The sequence below is a fragment of the Vigna umbellata genome, chromosome 8 (genome assembly GCF_029865625.1).
Source record: "Vigna umbellata cultivar VRB3 chromosome 8, Vumbellata_1.0, whole genome shotgun sequence".
Taxonomy (NCBI): Eukaryota; Viridiplantae; Streptophyta; class Magnoliopsida; order Fabales; family Fabaceae; genus Vigna; species Vigna umbellata.
Window position 1 is genome coordinate 32,560,997 of NC_142172.1, and position 22,573 is coordinate 32,583,569.

Consider the following 22,573-nt stretch of genomic DNA (forward strand, 5'->3'; position numbering starts at 1 on the left):
TCTCTATTAGTGTTAATTTTTTAAACGTGGCATTCTCATAAAATTTTGAAAATTGAAACTCAAAGGTTCATCGTCTTCCTCAGACATCGAGTTATCTTTCGTTGGCATTTTATCATAGAAAAAGAAAATGGAAGATGATTGAGGCTTGAATGAGTTTTCGCGTTTGGAATCGAGGTTGAAATTGGGTTTCCTGGTTGTTGCGATTTTTAGGTGTTCTCTTAAATCTTTTCTGCAGTTTTGGATCTCACGGGGGTTAGGGTTTGCAATTTGTTCTTGCAAATTAGGGTTTTTGATTTTGTTTATGAATTCTCTTCTAAGTGCTCTATTCTTGTTTTCTCAAATTGTGTTTTGGGGTCAGAGTTCTACTTCTTGTGTTCTTGATCTCGTAAGTTTCATTTGAGTTGTTGATCGAGATTTTCGGATTATGGCTTTTAGGTTATGTTTTGGAATGTTTTGGAATTGGGGTTCCTGTTTTAAGATAACAACAATTATTCCAGATGTTAAAGCACGATTTAGAGAAGCCAAGCGATGGCTCAAGACCGGTTGGAATGTTAAGTACTTGTTAGAAAGAGGTTTTTTGTATCGAGACCGGTGTTGCCAGGGGGACCAACGACATCAATTGGGACAACTAAACCACCAGGGGGAACAACAACGACTTGCAGTGTTGGGTGGTGTTTGAATGACGGTGAGGGAGGTTGATGAAGATGTTCGCGAACTGGTGGAGAAATCGAACTCGGGACGGCGCTGCGATTCGCATTCAAGGGTTCTACTGGAGAAGATGAAGATGGTTGCTGGAATGCTATAAATTGATTGCGTGACGGCGGCACAAGGTGGTCTTGTGGCGACGACGCTGGTGTTGGGTGATGGCGAGGTTGCGGCAAGGCGGCATGGTGGTTGACGGTAGCCTAGGGTTGCCCATGGTACTAACGACGGCACAAGCACATTCCTCTCAACATGCCACGTTTATAAAAATTGACACGTCAACCTCCGTCCTCAGAAAAACTCAACCCGGTTAAATCAAATTAACGATAGGTGCTTAATTGATTTAAATTAATACTTTTTAAGACTCAATTGGAGATTTTAAAAAAATAGGAATCAAACTGGAAAAAATCCACGTAAATAGAGACAACTGAAGGGGTTTAACCTTTTTTATACCAGACTAAGTTACACCCTTAAGTGTCTTGAGAGGTCAAATATTCAACGACTATTTATTGAAGTCGAAAAAGTTAAATAAAATTTACGATATTATATATATATATATATATATATATATATATATATATATATATATATATATATATATATATATATATATATATATATTATATTATATTGAGAATTTATTTTTGTACCAATTTTTTTCCAATGGTATATTTTAGTTAATTATTATTTTAAACTAAAATAATTACGTTTCCATTTTTACTATTGTTATCTAGATTTAATTTTTTTAAATTAAAATGATTATTTTATTTTATTATTTTGGAATTAATTTTTTAAATTCAAATAACTAATTGTAACAAAAAATATACAAATTATCTATTTCTATAATTATTTTTAATAAAAATTATTGTATAGTTTAATAAATTCTTGTATGAATAAAAAAATATTTATTTATACCTATATAATAAGATTACTTTTTCGTGTACATAATATTTTTCCAATTTTATTCTTTAATTAAGCGTTATTTAAAATTAAAATAATTTATTTACATTTTTACCTTTTAAATTATATTATCTAAATTTAATTTTTATAAATTAAAATAGTTATTTTACCATTTTATTCTATTGATAGCTATTTTATAAAATTAAAAGTATTTATTATAATAAATAAGATACAAATTATCCCATTTTATAATTATTTCTAATACAAATTATTTTACAATTTAACAAAATTATGTTAGAATAAAAAATTAGTAATCATTATATCTATTTTGTGTATACATATTTGTTTTTTCAGTTTTAATCTTAAAAGTTAGGTTTAAATCTTAAGATGATATTTGTATTTGTTAAGAAATCTCAAATGAATCTTATTTTTTAAATTGTCAGAATTGGGTCTATATATTTTTAAAATTGAGAACCAATTTTGTTGTTTCCGTTAAGTTTTAAGAGACAGTATTAAACTGTAATTATTTATGTATACATTGTTTGATTATGTGAATTTTTTATTTAAATTAAAATATTATCACATGGCAAAATTGTAAGGGAATTAGGAATTTGAAAACACTGCGCTTATGCCGATATACCACCAGTTCCTCATTTCTGGTTGCCTTTAGCTTCGTCGGACACACTGCGTTCAAATCCATCACGCACCCCGTGCTCTTACAGTTGCTGCCTGACCACTTACGGGAACAACAATCGGGCAGGTCGAACCCGTCCACCAAGCTCACGTCATAAAAGTCAATATCGTTGAAGCCGTCTAAACTGAACTCCACCAGCGTGTTCGGTGGAGAGCCTCCACTTCCATTACATGCCATCTTGCCAGAACTGCAGTCACCGGTAGCACAAGAGAATTTTTCGATAATTGAGTCGGTGGTGCAGAGTGTACGGCCCTAGATTCGACCCAGCCAATTCATGAGTACATTGACACTGGAATTTTCGCTGCTTGGCAAAACGAACCCCGTGGTTGAAAGACTGACCTTACCGCTCAGAGCTGGCCATACCGTGTAGTTGCATTGGTTGATCAAAGTCATTTTAGCGAAATTGATCCCTGTCCAACTTCGAAATTCAAAAGCTTCTTCCATCAAATCTATAAAAGAACAAAATTTCAAAATTATGTGGTTTACTGTTCAGGTTGAAGCATCAAATACAAAGATGTATATATCAATGAAAAAAGTATTAACAAAAAAATACAACTCTCCACAGAAAAAGAAAAATATAAAAAAGATATGGAATAACCAGCTTCAGTGACTCACGCATATACACCAAAATATTTGTCCTAAGAATGTCAAAGAATAGTTTAATTTCAAATATTCTCTGAAATAATCAGTAAAAGGAAGCATCTTTCGAAAAGGGTTAGAGATCAAAAAGATAAAGGGAATTTCGATAGTAAAAAATCAAATATTCCTGATTGAAGATAATTGAAAAGGTCTCAACTTTACATGTTCATCTCACATACTCTCCAACAAGAAGAATTTGGGAATACATAACATGTCAAAAATTTTCCAGCTAGAAAGAAAATGCGAGAACATTTCCCTTGATAGAACAAAAATGAAGTACATTTTTTTGTTTTTCCGCAAGAAAGCCTTCACAGGCTTGGGTGAATGCCATAAATCACACAGTCCAAGTGATGGACACAGAGTTGATCAATCCTCCAACTTTTGCAAAGAACGTTCAGAAGAACGCGCGGTGGTTTCCAAATCTCTAATTCCCTTCTCAATTTTTGTTATGTCATAATTCTTTAATTTAAATAAAAATTTCACATAATCAAATAATGCACATCAACATACACACACTTCATCACAGTTTAACGTTGTCTATCAAAACTTAACGGAGAAGGCAAAATTGACTCAATTTTACAAGTATATGGACCAAATTTTGATAGTTTAAAAAACGATGACCCACTTGAGATTCTCCAACAAATATAAGGACCATCCGAGGGTTTAAACCTAATAGTTATTTTAAATTTAATTATTTTTATATTTTTATATATTTCGAAGGTAAATGTCATTTGTCTTCATTACAAGTTGTAAAATGGATCAATTTGTCTCGTTTAAACTTTATCCTACTTTGGTTTGGTAGAAGCAAGTTAGGATGGAGTAGTCCATGCACTTAAGAATGAGTTGAATTTTACAACCCGACCTTTTGAGCTGTTGGAGTGTCAAACTAGCAGGTTGAATGAGTTGTCAAGCTAAAATGAGTTTATGTTGGGTTGCAGGTTAGGTCATCGGGTTGATGTTGGGCTGATGGCTTATTTGGATATAAAATTAATGATGTTGGGTTAGTTTAAGTGTTGTCGCGAGCGAGGTTGAGTTGCTTGTATTTATGTTTTTTAATGATCTCAGGTTGTCCTGAATGTTATCACGGATGACGTCGAGTTTCTTATATTTAAGTTTTTTAATAATGTCGAACTGTTCAAACTGACATATCAAATTGGGCGAGATGAATTGTGTCAAGATGTCAGGTTGAAGAGGTTGACCCAAGCCTTTTTTTCTTGTCGGGCTAAGTCACCAGACTTTGACATTTTTTGTCACCCCTAAATATATATCATGTCATTTATTATGGGATTCAATATTCAACCATTATCTCAAATATTAAAATGAAAAAATTACATATGCAACTATTTCAAATATCAAAAGGACAAAAGTATACATATTCAAAAATAAAAAGAAAAGAAAAATATAAAGAAAAATTATGTGAATTTTTCACACCTAATTAAATGACTTGATTTTCTTTCATTCCGAAGTAATTGTAAGTTGCAACTGAAATAGAAATTGTAGGATGAAGCATACAAATAACGACATTTAAAACGAGATTTAGGAATTGTCATCATGATTTTTTTTAATTATAGAAAACTATAAAATAGACATGGTTTACAAAAATGAATTTTGAATTCGATACACGTAACAAAAATATTAACAACTTGCTGAATTTATAAAAGTTGCTTTGGAGTGATACCTGAATGGTGGAAGAAGAACAAGGTTTATAAAGATAGTATGAATTGTTATAAGTTATTGTTACGAGGGGATGAAAGGAGGGGTGGCATTGATTTAGGTTTGGCCAATAACAGGAAAAAACACACTTACTGTACTAATTTTGAAAACAGAAAAACAATGGTTACAAATTTCGAGATCATCATGTCTAAATATTGTTTTACAAAATTTAACGAAAAAGGTTTGAATTTGATCATCAAATTTTAAATACGAAAAATAAATTAAGACAAATAAAAATAAAAAATTTATTTCAGATTTTTTTAAAAACGTAATCTGACCTAACATTATTTTAAAAATAATTTTTAAAACCTCGAAAACAATACATCCTTATTTTTTTTAATATTTTATAAGTTAGATTCCAAATTTTCTTTTGTTCCTCAGTTTTTAACCATATATTTCTCCTTTTAATTTTGGTTTAATGTCTCAATAGATCCCTATTTTTGTTCAGAATTTAAAATAGGTCCCTTTATTTTTTGGCGTCTCAATTGGGTCCTTATTTTTGTTAATTTGATGCAAATAAATCCTTTCCGTCAATTTCATCAAACGGCGTTAATGAATGTGTGACGTGGCCTGAGGACAGTATTGACACGTGTAAGGCCACGTCACACATTCATTAACGCCGTTTGATGAAATTGACGGAAAGGATTTATTTGCATCAAATTAACAAAAATAAGGACCCAATTGAGACGCCAAAAAATAAAGGGACCTATTTCAAATTCTGAACAAAAATAGGGACCTATTGAGACATTAAACCTTTAATTTTTTTTCATATATCAAAGAATAGAAAAAGTTTGAAAGTTGAATATTTATTTTACTAGAAAAATGTGTGGATGGATTTTTCTTATCTCATAAAATTTAATTGATTTTACAACATTTTTTTGGTAAAAAAATCAAGAAATATATGATTATAATTTATGTATTATATAAAAAATATCTAATCTTTTCCTAATATATGATGTAATTGATGCTGGGAATTCAATTATAACTTTAAGTTTCATTGTTACGTGTGTGTGTATATATATATATATATATATATATATATATATATATATATATATATATATATATATATATATATATATATATATATATATATATATATATATATAAAAGAAAATAGAGTACCAATACTTGTTAATTTATTATTGATTTAATAATTTGGCAAGTCTCATTTTTGGTAGGAATCTCAAATTAGTCCTCTTATTTTTCGGCGTCTCATCTTTATTTTGTGAAAATTATAACAATTAGACTCTTGTAGTTAAATTGAACCCAAAGATGTTAATCTGTAGTTGACATGACAATGTTGATCTTCATTTTTAAATGACTGCTCATGTTATACTAACAGGAAAGTCTGACATGGAATTTTATTTTTTTTAAATTAAAAAATTTGAAAAACTTAATTACACATACTTGGAAATCAAGAGAAATTGAAAATTTGGTTCGAGGGTTCATTTAGATATCGCGATTTGGTTTTATTTTTTATTGAAAAATTTGGTTTTATCGATAAAGGATTTCACGATTGTAGGGTTTATGTTTTGTGCGAATTTAGAGGCTTTTCCGACTTTTTATTTGGGATTCTCTTTCTCTGCAGGTTGCGATTATTGTTTGAAAGGGAACATTGAGGCTTGCGGTTGTGGTTTGAACGCTTGCGAGGAAGGTGGTCGCGTGACATCACGATTCAAATGCGATTTATGCCATGGAGAGCTCGAACGCGATTTAGGGTTTGAAAGGGTTTTTCCAATTGGGAATTTTTCTAATTAAAGCTCCTCTGCTTTTGATTTCTAGGTGCAAGGCGCGATGCTCTCTGCTGAAATTGATTTGGGTTTTCTATGATTAGGTCTAGTGGTGTTTCATGGAGGTTGACGTGCCGATGGTGCTTGCGATTTAGGTTGCGCTAATGGAGGAGGCTTATACGGTGGTTATCTGTGCGAAGAACATGATGCGTTGAAGGTTGTGGTCGGCACAAGGAAGCAAAACATGATTCATGACGGCGATGACCTGAGGGTTTGGAAGCGCGAGGAAGATGATGCGCGAAGATGGTGGCGGCGCATAAACTGGTTTCGCGTGGAGGTTGTAGCGGGGGTGGTCCGACGAGTCCTGCACGTAACACTACGACAGTGCATATGGTGGCCAGGGCAAAAAGTGTCTTTCCTCATATCTTCTTTAAGAAAATAATTTCAGAGGCAGTTCCAGCTGTTATGATTTTGTTGTATGTGTTAATTCCTTCAATCTTGTATTATGATTTCAGATATAATTCATGCATCATCTTCCTTTGAAGAAGAAAATAAAAAGATGATCTTATCTTAACCAACATCAAATAAGATACTCCATGTCATTTAAAAATGAAGATAAGCATGTCATGTCAACCATACATCAGTTGGACTTAATTTAAAGGAAGAAGTCTAATTGTTGTAATTTTCACAAAATAAGGACCCAAAGTCGCCGGAAAAAGAAGAGAACCAATTTGAGATTCTCACAATAAAAAATAGGACTTGGCGAATGATTAAACCTTTATTATTTTAAGGTTTTTTTTGGAAATTATGTTAATTCCTTCCCAGATTGAATTTAGATACGATTGATGCCGTGCCTGTTTCAGGAACTCTTCCTTAATAAATCTAACAAGTGATATTAATTTATTAAAAAATTAATTTAATAGTCTAAATTTATGTTAATTTTATTTTTAAATTAATTAATTATATTTATTTATTATTTAAATATTAACTTCAATTATTTATTTTTGAAATAAATTCATCAATAAATAATAATATTAATATATTAAATAAAATTATATATATAAAAATAACATAAATATCAGTTACACAATTATATATAATTGGTTATGTAAGAATTTTGTCTTTCATGTTCATTATTTCCAACCTTGTTTTTCTTATCATATAGACTGTAGTTTGTGTTTTTTATCATCCAATTAACTATACTTTTTAAAAGTAGCTACAAAGTATAATTCAAACTAGGGGCGGGATTCAAAAACAAAATTGTTTAAATTCAAAACTCTCCCGCTTCAAGACTGCAATTATTTTGTGGTATTCAATGTTGTTAATTTTGATTTGATGGAAACTTTGTTGACTGTTTGTTACAATGTTACTGTCTCACACTTTGTCGAACCGCAATTTATGCCGAACCCGTACACTTGTATGTCCTACTCCCACTCATGAAAATTACTTGACTAGTCCATTTTCAGAATGAACAGTTGTGGATCTCTCAAATTCATCTTCAAAATTTCTATTGTAACAATTATGTATAACTTTTAACCTACTACCATGATTAATATTTGGAATCAATAAATACCCACTCTCCTTCACAACCCTTTTCACAAGAAAGTGAGAGGTATTCGACATTTGGTCGGACGATGTGGGAGCTCTCAATGGTGTCGTCATGGCCAGGAACATTGGCATCGTACATAACTCCTCGGTGGTCGCCGGTGAGGTTGCTGAGGTGGTCGGGGATGATGAGCGTGACAATTGTGGACGAGGTGGTGTGGAGAGTGGTGACCGCGTTTGAATCGGTGGCTCTCGTTTCAATGCTCTGTTTCTTTTTCTTGTTCTGTGGCTGCACTATTTGATCCCAACTCTCAACCCATTAGCACTAGCAGTGAACTTATGGTTTTTAGAATTTTTTGTAATGGCATTCGAAAAGTAGAAATGCACTGAACTAGGTTGAAATTTTGGCTACTGTTGTGTGTACTTTTCTCAGACTTCCTGAGCTATGTGTATAATAGTAAAGGAGAAAATTAATGGCGTTTAATTTGTGCTGATCCTCTGAATTTGGTATCCCTTCCCATTTTTCTTTGTTGACTCAGGAAACGAGGTGGTGTTTTGAACTAAAGGCGTCGTGTTTAAAAAACTATTTTTTTAAATAAATAATAAAAAAATATGTATGTTCTTGTTCATTTAATAATAAAGTGTAAGAAAAGGTGACTTTAATACTATAATTAGACCAGACTTTTTATTTCCGGTTTACTACATTTTTGCAAGGAAAGGTGTACAATAAAGTATTTACGAATGAAGAAAAAGTGGTATTTTTTATTCTTTTCTCTACTTATATTTTTTTTTTTAAATTGAAGAAATCTCATACTTCTTTCTATAGTACACATAAAGAAAAGGACATAAAAAATATTCACCTTACAAAATTTATATATATATATATATATATATATATATATATATGAATATGAGTGGAAAAATAAATTGAAAATGATTAAATTTATACTTTTGTTAAATTAAAAACATAACACTCATTTTTGTTTTGAGAGTGTTTCATCCTACACCTCCAAGATCTCATCCTGCACCTCCAAAAATTCCACTTTTAACCTTCTGACATTTCATCATTATCCTACACCTTTAACTTTATAGAAAATTCTATTTTTAATTTTAATAAATATATTTTTATTTTTTTCTTTTTCTTGTTAAAAAGACTCTATATCACCTTAATAATAACTAAATTTAAAATTCAAATATTATTTAATATAATTTCATATTTTAATAATTATTAAAATATGATTTATGTTATAATAATTATATTAAAAATATAAAAATAAAATAATTAAAAATAAAAATAATAAAAAAAAGTAAATTATATTAAATAAAATATTTAATATATTCAAATACATTAAATTATATTAAAATATTAAATTAAATTAAATAATTATTAAAATTTAAATAATAAACAAAATTTTAAAACAGTTATTTAACAAATAAAATTATATTAAATAAAATACTTAAATATACTAAATTATATTAAAATATTAAATTAAATTAAATAATTATTAAAATTTATATATAAAATAAAATTTTAAAAACTCTTTATCGGATATGGATATCCGATTTATAACTTATCGGATATCTATATCCGATTAACAAATTTTTCAAAATTTTGTTTTTCTAAAATTTTAATAATTATTAAATTTAATTTAATATTTTAATATAATTTAATATATTTAAATATATTAAATATGATTTTAAATATTGTTTTTATTTTTATTTTTATTCTTATTTTAGTTATTATATTATAATTTTTATTTAAGTTTAATATTTATTAAATTTTAAATAAAAAGCAAAGTATTAACATATTAGATTTTAATATATAAATAAACTTTTTAAAATTTTCATTTTTATTTAAAATTTAATAATTATTTAATTTATTTTAATATTTTATTATAATTTAATATATTTGAATATATTAAATCAAATTTATTTTTATTATTATTTATTATTGTTATTATTTTATTTTTATGTTTTTAATGTAACTATTATTATAATATAAATTATATTTTAATAATTATTAAAATTCAAAATTATTTTAAATAATATTTAAATTTTAAAATAAGTTAAATTAAATTATTATTAAGGTAGTGAAGATTATTTTTAATAAAAAAGAAAAGAAAATGGAAAAATATTTATTAAAGTTAAAAATAAAGTTTTGAAAAAGTTGGAGGTGCAGGATGATGATGAGATGTTAGAAGGTTAAAAGTGAAATTTTTGAAAGTGCAGGATGAGATCTTGGAGGTGTAGGATGAAACACTCTTGTTTTGATGACCTTGATACAAACATTGTCAACACCAATGAAAATACATTTTAGAAGTTATGCGGTGCATTTAGCAATTATGGAACTGTATAAAGAAAAAGACCAAAGAGGAAAAAGGGGGCCTAACCCCATGTTGGGCCGGTATAGCAAGACACAGCAAACGTTGATGCACTTGCTTAAACGACGTCGTTGACTATAAACATAGTCCGAAACTCCACAGCCGAAGCCGAAGCCGAAGCCCTGTATGAACCTGAAGTGTGTGGCGAAACATTGAAGAGAAAAATGGGAATGGCATGGTTGCAGATACAGAGAATCATCACCAAAGGAGGTGTTAATCTGATTTCAACACTTCCACACTCTATGCCTTGTTCTTCTTCTAGATTCTTCTCTAAATCATCCACCTACGTTGGTAATCTCTTTCTCTATCTTCGTTTTTGCTGCATTGATCACTAAGCAACAAACAAAAAAGCACGCCCTAATGTGTGAGCGAATTATTAATGTTTTTTTATTTTTGCTGAATGCAGCGAAGGTTGGAATACCAGAGTTTTTAAACGGAATTGGGAAAGGGGTTGAGTCCCACGTTCCCAAGCTCGAATCCGAAATCGGAGATTTCCAGAAGCTTCTTGTCACTCGCACCCTCAAGCTCAAGAAGCTCGGTATTCCTTGCAAACATGTATGTATTCCTTATTCCTATCACTTTGTCGTCATTCACGATTGCTTTCTGCATCTTTAGCTTAATATGTGAAATTAATTCATCACTCTTGCCAAATTCGTCAATGGAGTGATTTTTTCTTTTCTGCCTACTGTGTATAAAATTTGGGGTATTTTCGTTTCCCTATTAGTCGTAAAGAAATTGGCAATTCTCCAAAAGTAGAATTTGGATGAAGACCTGGAGAGGGAGAATGAGATTTGCCACGGTTGCAGGTGCATATGTGAAAAAAGGTCAGTCCTTTTGCGCATTACGTAAACTGGTAATAAAAACAAAGAAGGGAGATTGGTGAATACTGACAAGTGAGATTAAAACTCAAACTAATACAGGCCCAGCTACACACACAGATAAATGCTGTTAACTGAAGAACTAATTGATCACATAAGCTATTTACACGTACTCAAGTTACAATCAATCAAGTTAGACAACTAATTAGTATCACGGAATTCAATTTCTCAAGTTCAAGATTTTTGGGTTCTGTGTCATCAGCTTGATTTGTGTTTAGTAACTCCTGGTGAAGCCACTGGATTGGCTTGTTTGCTTTATTAGTTCAATCTGTGTTGAATTGTGTCTTGGTTTCTTCCTTAATTCTGTAAGCAAATTTGTCTTTGAATATTTGAATTTATGACTGGCATTGTAACTCCTCATTTTGTTTGGTTGGAGGGGAATTGAGGGAAGGGAAAATGAGGAGCTGAGCATTCCACTCCTCCAATATCAGAAGATGTCATTTTCCTTTCCGTTCTCTCCCTTGTATTAAATGGTCCACTAAAATGACGATGAATAACTATGGTTTAGTGAAATATATCAAATTGAGGGCCTTGATTGTAGGATTATCCAAGGGCTTTTTAGAATCTCTATAGGGCTAACAGTGCATCTTGTTCTACAGCATAATTTGTTAGACATTAATAAAGGCTGAACCGTCATTCAACATTTTATGCTTTTAAGAGAACTGGTATTTGACATAAATTTCAGATCTGAAAAATCCATATGACTTTTGAACCTGTTGATTTTCCTGTCCTTGACAAAATTTATTCTCCTCTCAATGTCTGCTACCTTTTGTATGACTTTCCCTTCTGCTCTGTATTAAGCATTTGGATTGGCTCTGACATGCTAGTTGAAAGGGTCACATGTATACATTGTTGAGTGATTCAATTTTCTGCATCTTTCTGTGTTCATTGAGGTGTTTGATGTATGTAATGGATTAAACTCAAAATTATAGAATCAAGCAATGTAACAGTAACCGAAACAAAACAATAGTGGTTCCAAAATTTATTTAACACGCAATAAGAAAAATATCCGTTAAACAATTCAATGCATAGAATAAGAAAGACGATTGACATAATATTCTGTTAAACTCGAAAAGAACGTGAGCTCATCCCATTCTTGCAATTGTTAAACAGGATATGATGATGTAAGAAAAGAGAGGTCAAGCAGAAAAGCTGAATTATGAGAGGAAGAATGTTTCAGAGAATATCAGTGAGAGAAAGTCTCATATCACACAATCTTAATTATCTATCACTTAATCATGCCATTTAGCACTCTCTTTCTGGACGTCACAGCTCTACATGGTCCATTCTCATTTTTTCTTTGGACACGTGGCCACTACCTTCTACTAACTCTCCCTCTATAATAGCACCAGCCCTTTTGTTTGTTACAATGTACTATTGTCATCTTCATCCTGGCACACTACCTATGTTAGGTATATGGTTATGTTACTGCATCTTAGATGTCTTAGGGTATGTGATTTCCATCAATTAAAACAATGTCAGGCTTTATGATCCTAAATTACCATTTTTACCGAAGTCCTAACATGGGTTATCTTAGATGCCACTATAACTTGTATTCTATGTCTTACATTCATGTATCCAAGATAAATTTGCACAATTCATAGGGCTGTTATGGACTCTAATATTGGAAGTAAAACGACTGCTTGTCATGGTAGTCAGTTCTTGTGAGACAATTCAGGCAAGATTTTCAATCCCATAACTTGTTGATTGGGATTGAAATGACCTCACCTTCTGTTAGAATTGGGTTTTTTTGTACTTAGATGGATTTTAAGATACAACGAATTGATTTGTCCACAAGACATTGTTCGGTTAACTTGCAAACTCTTCCTAACGACTAGTTTTTGCTTTGCAGAGGAAGTTAATATTGAAATACACACACAAGTACAGGCTGGGATTATGGAGGCCACGTGTTGAGTCCATCAAAGCTTGATTGTTCTAACTAGTAAGCAGTTACAGTTTGTTAGGTCATATTCCAAATGTTTAGCAGCAGCAGCAGAATGACAATGCTCCACTTTACATGAAAAGATCAAGTCACTTTCTTTAGAGACCACAGATCTTTTCACCCTATTTATCTCTTGCGAACAGATATTGGTATTTACACCAGTTATGTACAATGGACTTATCTTAATTTACAGTTGTTGTTTCTTATTTCGTATCCCCGGTGACATCATTGCATATTATTTGAGTAATGCACCTCTTGTTTTTAGCGAAAAGAATATTGATGGCTTAGAAGTTTGCCATGCTTTCATATAGTTCAGCTAGCCGCGCTTAAATCCAAAGATGTTATCGCAATCTTTCGCAGTCTGACATTAATTGGTCAGCAATTGATTCAATACTATGTTGATCTTGATAAAAGTAGGAATTATTAATCAGGATATTCAATTTAGTACAAGTATAAATATATTGTTTTAAGGGAAAAAAATACAATCATATTAGAGAAATTTTAATTCTATTAATTTTATTTGAACTATGTCAATTGTCGGGATAATTGAATATATATTTTTAAGCAATTGTTACTTTTTTTATTAATGGGCAAATAAAAAAATAAGCTTAAGTGCATATTAATATTAAATGTTATAATTACTAAATATCACCTTTTATTAATAGATTATTTTATTATTTTTGTCTTTTAAAATTTTGTTAATATTTTTCTATTAACTATTATACGAATTTTATCCTTTATCAACATATTTTCTTTTATTATTTTATGTTTTAAGTTTTTATAAATGTTTTTTAAAATCAATTAACCATCAAATTGTGTGATAATTTTTTATTTTATTACGAAAAAGAAAAGTGAATAGACATGGGTCACCAGTAATAAATAAATCATTTATCCTTTGTCTAATTTATGGTAGTCATTGATGGTGGGCTCTAATATTCGTTGAGTCATCATTTAATGTTTGGGCTTTTGAACTCAGTTGAGAGTGTTTAGGTTTTCCTATTATGGGCCGAACACGGGGATGTTTGCTCCTTTGTTTCCTTCATTCGGTCGGTTATGTTATATTTATAATGGGGTGTTACTCCCTCTACCACCACATTTTCTCTATCCACCTCCCCAATTCTATTACATATTTTTTGAATTACAAAACTAACCTTTTATAATTACAAAAATAACTTTTATACTTTTTAATCCTAATTATTTCCTTTAACCCTAAAATATATCTTTCTACCCCTTCTCACTCACCTCCCAATCTTCTCATATTCTCACCCAAACTCCATCATATCCGTTTCTCATCTTTCATTTTTCCTTTATATCAGTTTTCTTCCTCCTTCAGCAGTTCGGCGGTGGGGACGGTGTGCGGCGCGGCAGTGCAACAGTGCGGCGGTGAGAATCCGTAAAAAGGACTGTAAAATATAAACCGTAATCTTTAAACGGATGTGAGCATCCGTCAACGGATGTCAACATCCGTTTAAAGATTATACAGTTTATATTTTAGGGTTTTATTACGCACCTTCACGCCTCTGAACCAGCACCTTGAAGCACCACCACACTCACGGCTGTAGATGAATTGCTTTCTCCACTTTCAATCTTACTAAACACAAAGTCCACCACACTCTCATATCACAATTCCATAAAAGAGAAGAAGAAGTGGAACATGAGAGACAACCCAAGGATAATGGAACGTAAGAGACAACCTGAGAAAAATAATAAAGAAAAAAAGGAAAAAATGATAAAGAGAATGAATGTACACGTGAGATTTTAAATAATATTAACCCTAAAATTTTAATAAAGATAAAATAGGAATGAAAAAATAAAGAAAAGGGTAAAAGGGGAATGGGGTGGTGAAGAAAGCAAGTTGTGGTGCTGGAGGGAGTAACACATTCTAAGTTAAATAAACCTGGAACATACAAATGTTTAATTAGTAATTTTATGGACAATCTCTTTAAAATTAACTTATTTTTACACGAAGAGATAGAAAAATAAATATATACGATATATAGGAGGAATGGTAGATTTTATTTGATATCATTTGCTAAGACACATTCCATGAGTGTATACATCTTTGAGTTGAATTTTGTCATTTTTCTACACATACTGACGTTTAAGAAATAGTTGAGGGAAAAAAAAGACAATAAATCTCATCCTAAAATTGTTGTGAAAAGTATTAGAAGGTGGGTTTTAAGCCTAACTCATCCCCACAAAACCGGCTTGTAGGGTGAGGTTTGCACCTCACTTATATATTATAAATTGGCCTTATCTCTAGTCGATGTGGGACTTCCAACACACCCCCTTCACGCCGAGGTATAGACATCTCGTGCGTGATAGTAGAAATTGGGTGGTCCAATAGCGGCCCGATTGCGGGTGGAATAGAAGAATAGAATGCCCACTTAGAACTCGCTAGGATAGGCTCTAACCATGGCTCTGATACCATATTAGAAAGTGGGTTTTTAAGCCTAACTTAAATTGGCCTTATCTCTAGTCGATGTGGGACTTCCAACACACCCCCTTCACGCCGAGGTATAGACATCTCGTGCGTGATAGTAGAAATTGGGTGGTCCAATAGAGTTAGGCTTAAAACCCACCTTCTAATATGGTATCAGAGCCATGGTTAGTGCCTATCCTAGCGAGTTCTAAGTGGGCATTCTATTCTTCTATTCCACCCGCAATCGAGCCGCTATTGGACCACCCAATTTCTACTATCACGCACGAGATGTCTATACCTCGGCGTGAAGGGGGTGTGTTGGAAGTCCCACATCGACTAGAGATAAGGCCAATTTATAATATATATAAGTGAGGTGCAAACCTCACCTTACAAGCCGGTTTTGTGGGATTGAGTTATGCTTAAAAACCCACTTTCTAATAAAAAATATTAGTGATAGATCGAGAAGAGTGTGGAAGGGGACCCTATACATAAAGGGTTAGTGTCCATCATTGGAAGAGGCCACGTGTGGTAAGGGACACTTTGGGCCCACTCTCCAAAATAGTAGTTGTTGTATTTGTACCACAACCCTTTCTCCTTTGTTTCTTTCCTTATTTTTTTTCTTTTGCCTTTTTTGCCAACCACCACAAAACCCACCAAAACTCTTATATCCAACAAAACTAAGCAACCAAAATCATGTCAATATGAAAAATGGGAGAAAAATCACGTAAATAATAAAAAATATATATTGAATAAATAGTTTGCGTTGTGTGAAGCACCACGGCATCTGCGCACGATGTTCATTGAATGAAAATTGGTGAAGGTGGTTTGTTTGACACACATTTTGTCGGATACTGGGTTTTGGGCCCATGGGCCCAACCCAATGTGACCACTCTTTGTTTTAGGGCGTTGTCGTTGAACTCTGACAACTCAAAAGTAATTCTCGTCTTGTCGTTTGTGAACTCCACTATTCTCTTACTCCTCTTCCTATCTAATCATTTTAATCTAATCAAACTTTGGCCTTAACTGCTACTTATTTCTAAACTAAACAAACTTAGGATACTAAGAAAATTTTTATATTAATAAAATAAGAGATGAAACGAGTTTATATCTACAAAAAGTATTTCTGAATGGTATTAAAAGTAAATTTATGAAAATTCTTATTTTTTAAAAATGATTTTTCATTAAAACCATATTTTATTCTTTTGGAGTATAGTTTTATAATTTAAAAAAATATGTGATTTTTCTCTAATTTTTAATTTTATATATTGTTAAATATATTATATTATTAGATATTTTTTATATTGATATTTAAATATCGCGTTTATGAACATGTAGGTACGATGATGTGGATATTTTATCAAATTATCTACACTTTTTAGAATTTGAGACGTTGAGAATTATAATAAATGGAATTTGGTGATTTGTTAATTGAAGAAACTAGCTGACAGATACATGGGTTCAATTATTAGGGCGTTGAATTGAAAGGGTCATCGTTGTTTTGCTTTTCTCTTTTGGCCATTTGCTTTGATTTCGATAAGACCCAAGGCAGGCAGAAATAAAAAAGCAAAAGAATAAAAATTAAATAAGTAATGTATATTTTTTTTGTTGGCTTCTGGATTTAGGAAAATGCAAGTTCTTTCTTTTGATCCAACTATGACATGTCACTTGGTAGCACATGGATCCACTTATACATTCAATTACAGTTTCATCTGAATTTCTGAAAGAAAGTGACACCCCCCTATATATAAAAATAAACAAATAAAATAGTATTCTCACAAGAGACAGAAATTCCAAAAAAACGTAACTTGTTTAAGGAATTTCATTAACCTTATCTTTCGATTTGTGGTAGCAGGTTAAACAGAGAAAGATGAAGTGGAATGAAAAGTTTTTCTTTTGTATTGTTTGGTTTCTAAAAATAAAAATAAGAATAAATAATAAAATGGCTATTTTTTTTTACAAAACTTAACCTTGGTATGGTATCTTTAAAATAACAATTTTAAAGTATAAAATTTGTGAAAAAACAGTATTTCATTCCAGTATAAGAACGACTTCAGATATCACATATAATAAGACAAAATTAGAGATATAAATGTCATTTTATAAATCTATTTTATAAAATTAAATTCTTAATAAAAAAGATATGTTTCACTACTTTTTTTAATAAAAGGTATGATGTTTTGCTACATTATAATAATATTTTGTTCTAACTTGTTTGATTGTCTCACTCGGTCATCTCAAATTTCTTTTACACAAACAAAACTAAAATATAAATAAAAGTATTTTTTTTTTCAATTTTAAATATTTGACCTTCTCAAATTTATACATGCACACTTTTATAAAAGAAAATGTTAACGTCATAAAATATATTTTAAAGATCTGCCACTAGTCTCGTGAAAATATAATGTTAGTGTGATGATAATAAGCAGCCAGGGAAAGACATTTTAAAGATTTTGATTAAAAAATAATAAATTATTTTAATAGTTGAATATTATTTGTTGGTCAAAACATGAATATTGAGTGGGACAAGAAGAAGATATAGGTAAAAAAACAGAAACCAAACTAAAAAAAATGTTATAAATAGTAAAGAGGTTATAGACGTTAGTTGATGATTGTCTTTAATGAGACAATAAAAGCAAGATGGGTCATTGCCCAAATTATGATGGCTCCTAACATATCATTACTTCAACATAATAAGCACTAAAAGTGAACTCCTTCTAACGCAATTCAAGATTTTGGAACCATGACACCAATCATCACACTAAGGTAACTTGTTTTTTTCTTCTTAATATTAAAACAAAAGGGTTGTTTGTGAAAGAAGGCAATGATCGATATTTTACCTTGTCGAACGAGGTTAAACTCAATTTTCAAAATCATTGATGTAACAAACTCCATTTTACCTAGTACCACATAGTAGCTAGGAATCAAGATATGTCACTAGATGGACCACGTTTCAATGTTGAAAATAAGATGCATCCCTGTTTGAGAAAAGAACTTTTTCCATCCCACCAACTCTTGTTCTACCTTGTCTTTTAGGTTTTTTCCAAGGAAAATAAATGGGACGCATAGCATTAAGAATTTTTTGTTAAATTTCTTTACATTAAGATAGATTAAGAAAGATCAGACATTTATCATGTACAGAGTAAGATTTATAAATATCTTTTAAGAAAATAGTATTTTTATTTAAGATTCAATATCAATATATAATGTTTCTATTAAAATAATACTTATCTTAAACATATAATAATAATATAGTTAATAATAATATAATGATAATTTATCATAAATAATAATTATATTATTAAATTATCAAGATTAATTATAATACGTGTCTATTATCTTAGTAGACGTAAATTTTGATTGATAAAAAAATCTAATGATTCTTATTGAACCGTGTTCTTTTATATGTTTATTTAGTCGAATAAGAACAATTTTTAATAAAATATTTTTAAATTTAAAGTTTAACGTGTAAGAATTTATCATTTAATCATATTTTTATTTAATATAAAACTTTGAACTCGTATTTAAATTCTTAATACTAATTTACATACTAATAGTTATATATATAATGACATTTTAATGTGATTATTTCACCTTGGTAGTTACTTGATATGTAGCATGATAGTTACAATGTAAAATACATTGTGTGTATTTAAGAGGTAATTTTTCTTTTCAGTATTTTCCCTTGAGGCAGATTCCATGAATTAATTTGAGGCAGTAGTACATGAAGAAAGTAAAAAACAAAAAGGAAGATAAAGATGAATGGAAACCAAAAGGAAGAGAAAAATAAAGAAAAAGAAGAAAGAGAAAAAAGGAGAGAGAGAAAGATGGCTTCTTAAATGGAGGCACATGGATGCATGTGAAATGTAGTCACTAATGAGAATGAAAAAGAATAAACCAAAGGCCATACATAATGTGATTTCAACAAGTTCAAGGGCCAACCCAACAATATACACATTATATGTATTTGTGGTCCCTTTTAATTAACCATCTATGCTATCAACCCACCTTTTCATCAATTTCTCATTATTTATTTTCTTTATTTAGTTTTAATTTTGGACAACATGTAAAATATAATCAATTTTAAAATTATGTATAAAAAGACAAATAAAGTATGTTAAACATGTTACTATTACAAAAGAAATGAGCATTTGATAATAAAAAATAACAAGAGAATGAAACGTTTAAACTTCAAAAATAAACTTCGCAATATGATTATTTATAATTTTTCAGCATTAAAAGTTAAAAAAAAACACAAAAATATGAAATGGTTGACATTAAAAGTCTCTACATTAAAAGAAGTCACTACTTTCAATAAAAAAGACTCAACTTTAATATACAATTTCTTTTATTTCATTAAACTATTTCTATTTTTGAAATTGTGTGGCTGCCGTGAAAGGAAACCCTACCTTGAGATTACCAAGTGGATAAAAACTATTTTAAGACAATAGATAATTCGGTTAACGAGGATGTATGTATACCTAACACTACCACATCTTTACATGACTTTTTAATAAATAATTTGAAAAAAGAAACTAAAATTAACTTCTTCACAAACGAAAATATTTTTAAATTTTTTCAAAATTTATATATTTAAGTATGAAATAGGTTTTGTATGCATGGGATGGTAACGGGGTGTGTCACAGTCCGAGCATGTGGAACTTGACAGTTGTAATGTGGTTGCCCTACAGCACACGTGTCACCCTTTTATTAGAAAAAGGTATCCCTTAAAACTCGCTAATCCTTCATCCAGAGGGTAGGGTACTAGGGTAGGGTCCAACCCTAGAGTCTTTATCCCACCCTCACTGTCTGTTCCGAGAAGAACAAAGTTTATGCAAAAAAAAATAAAACTACTATTTCTTCTTCTTCTTCTCAAAACACCATGTGAAACTCTTCCCCATACACTCACATTCTCACATGCAACCCAATGCATAACCCTTCATTTTGTAGGGCCTCCCTCCCACATGATATACATAATATACATCAAACTTCACCCTCTTTTCATTTTTTCCCCTTAACTTTCTTCAATTTGTCGGCTTCTTTAATTACTTTCCCTTTCACAGAAAAACTATCCAAAACTACCTTCTTGCTCATGTTCTTCCTCAGGCTATTTCTAATCCGAAAATCTTGCACCTCAACAGCAAGACACAATTTTTTTTACCTTTTTTTAAATAACATGGTATATCACTGATACCCTTTTTAAAATAATCATATGGGCTGCTTGGTGTGTAATAAATGAGTGATTTTTAGGAAGATTTAACGGCTTAAATAGAAGAAATGTTGGTGTTGGAGCAGGAATGGGTTTGCCAGCAGATGACAACTAAGTAAGTAGCTGAAATGAGTATAGAGTTATTAGTTAAAGAGATTTAATGAACTTGAAATGTACTAACTAGTTTAAGCATGGTGCAGTCAACTAGAATGATAGGTGACCAAAAATGGCGAAGCAAATGACAGCGGGATAATATACATGATATGCTAGTAAAGCTGTCATGGACCGTCGATTACGCGGCTCAGGTGCTTTTATTTATATCTATGTCTTTCTTCGCTAAAAGGTAACTAGCACTTCATCTTCTTTATTAGTTCATTCAGACTCTGTAACTTTTTACTGTGTCAAGCTTTTAGTTCGTAATGGTATAACATGAGTCATTCGGTGTTTGTGATGAGTTTTGATGGACCATATTCAAGATTTCTACTGTATATATTATCAACGAGATACAATCGATAATATGATTTCAAAATGTTTCTTAAACTAATGTTAAAGGATTTTTAATTACACTGTAAAGATGTACGTTTTTTTTTCTGACAGCAGACATCTATAATTAGTTGAATTTCACACATGCCTATCTTTTTATTTAAGAGAATCATGTAAGCCTAACAATGTATAAAAGTCATATATATACTTTATTAAGATAGTTTTATTCTGGTTTATTTTTGTATCGGTAAAGGTCAAGATATTTTACTGTTAAAAACAATCCATTTATCAGTAGCATAGTTCACACGGGAAATACATTATTTTTTTTTAAACATCATTACAACACTCCTAAATTTATTTATTTCTTTCTTTAAACTACTTTTCATTTTTCTGCTGCTTTCTCCTTCACTTGTATTGGTTCGGACGTCGTTTCGGCATCTGCTCCCGTATAACATAAACGTTATACGATCATCGCAAAAATAAGATTTTTCGGCACAAACAAACAAGTAAGGGTGAGCTACCATGCAAAATTCAAAGAAAAGCATTATACTATTATTATACGTAATACATTCACCATAAATTCTTGCAAGATGCAATTATCATACTAGACTCTATTATCCGGATATAATGTTGATGGAAGTCTCGGGTGGTCATGCACTTGTGGTGACATCTACGACACAGTTATGGCCAAATATTATATATCACATCACCCACAAGGTTAGTCCATTAACGTCTATGAATATAGACTAGGACCTCCTACTACTCTCACCATATAACACATCCTTCTCTAATTGAGACTGGACAATTATTAGAGTTTTAGGATAACCACCAACAACATGACCCTCAACATCAACATATACACTACTACCATGCCATTATAGAGTCTCTCCCCGAGACTCATACTATATTTCAAATGCATAATTTCATATCAAACATCATAAAATACATTGATAATAGAATTCATACAAGATAATTATGAACAATTTAACAATCATAAAATATTACTATAATTGGTCAGAGAAGAATTAAGTATTTGACAATCATATAAAAAATAATCTTAATATAAAAATTCTTGGGGAAACAAGAAGTTGAATCTGGCAGAGCCGGTTAGACAACTTCCCATCCTTCCAAAAGTACAATATAAATAAATAAGGAAAACAAAAAAATCTGGAGAAACAAGAAGTTGAATCTGGCAGAGCCGGTTAAACAACTTCTCATCCTTCCAAAAATACAATTTAAATAAATAAGGAAAACAATAAAAAGTTTGGGGAAACAAGAAATTGAATCTGGCAGAACCGATTAGACAATTTCTCATCCTTCCAAAAATACAATATA

The 22,573-nt window shown here is 30.8% G+C and overlaps 2 protein-coding genes across 2 annotated transcripts; both read left to right on the forward strand.

The window, feature by feature from the left end:
* The first annotated feature begins 7,870 nt into the window (after window positions 1-7,870).
* LOC148194496 (uncharacterized) lies at window positions 7,871-8,410 on the forward strand. Its single transcript, XM_088097887.1, has one exon. The coding sequence runs from the start codon at window positions 8,016-8,018 to the stop codon at window positions 8,226-8,228; it is 213 nt and encodes a 70-aa protein (XP_087954013.1). The 5' UTR covers window positions 7,871-8,015; the 3' UTR covers window positions 8,229-8,410.
* A 1,992-nt stretch (window positions 8,411-10,402) lies between these two features.
* Window positions 10,403-13,333, forward strand: LOC148194497 (xaa-pro aminopeptidase P). Its single transcript, XM_088096027.1, has 3 exons — window positions 10,403-10,598; window positions 10,714-10,862; window positions 13,038-13,333. The coding sequence occupies exons 1-3, from the start codon at window positions 10,472-10,474 to the stop codon at window positions 13,113-13,115; spliced, it is 354 nt and encodes a 117-aa protein (XP_087952153.1). The 5' UTR covers window positions 10,403-10,471; the 3' UTR covers window positions 13,116-13,333.
* Window positions 13,334-22,573: the final 9,240 nt, after the last annotated feature.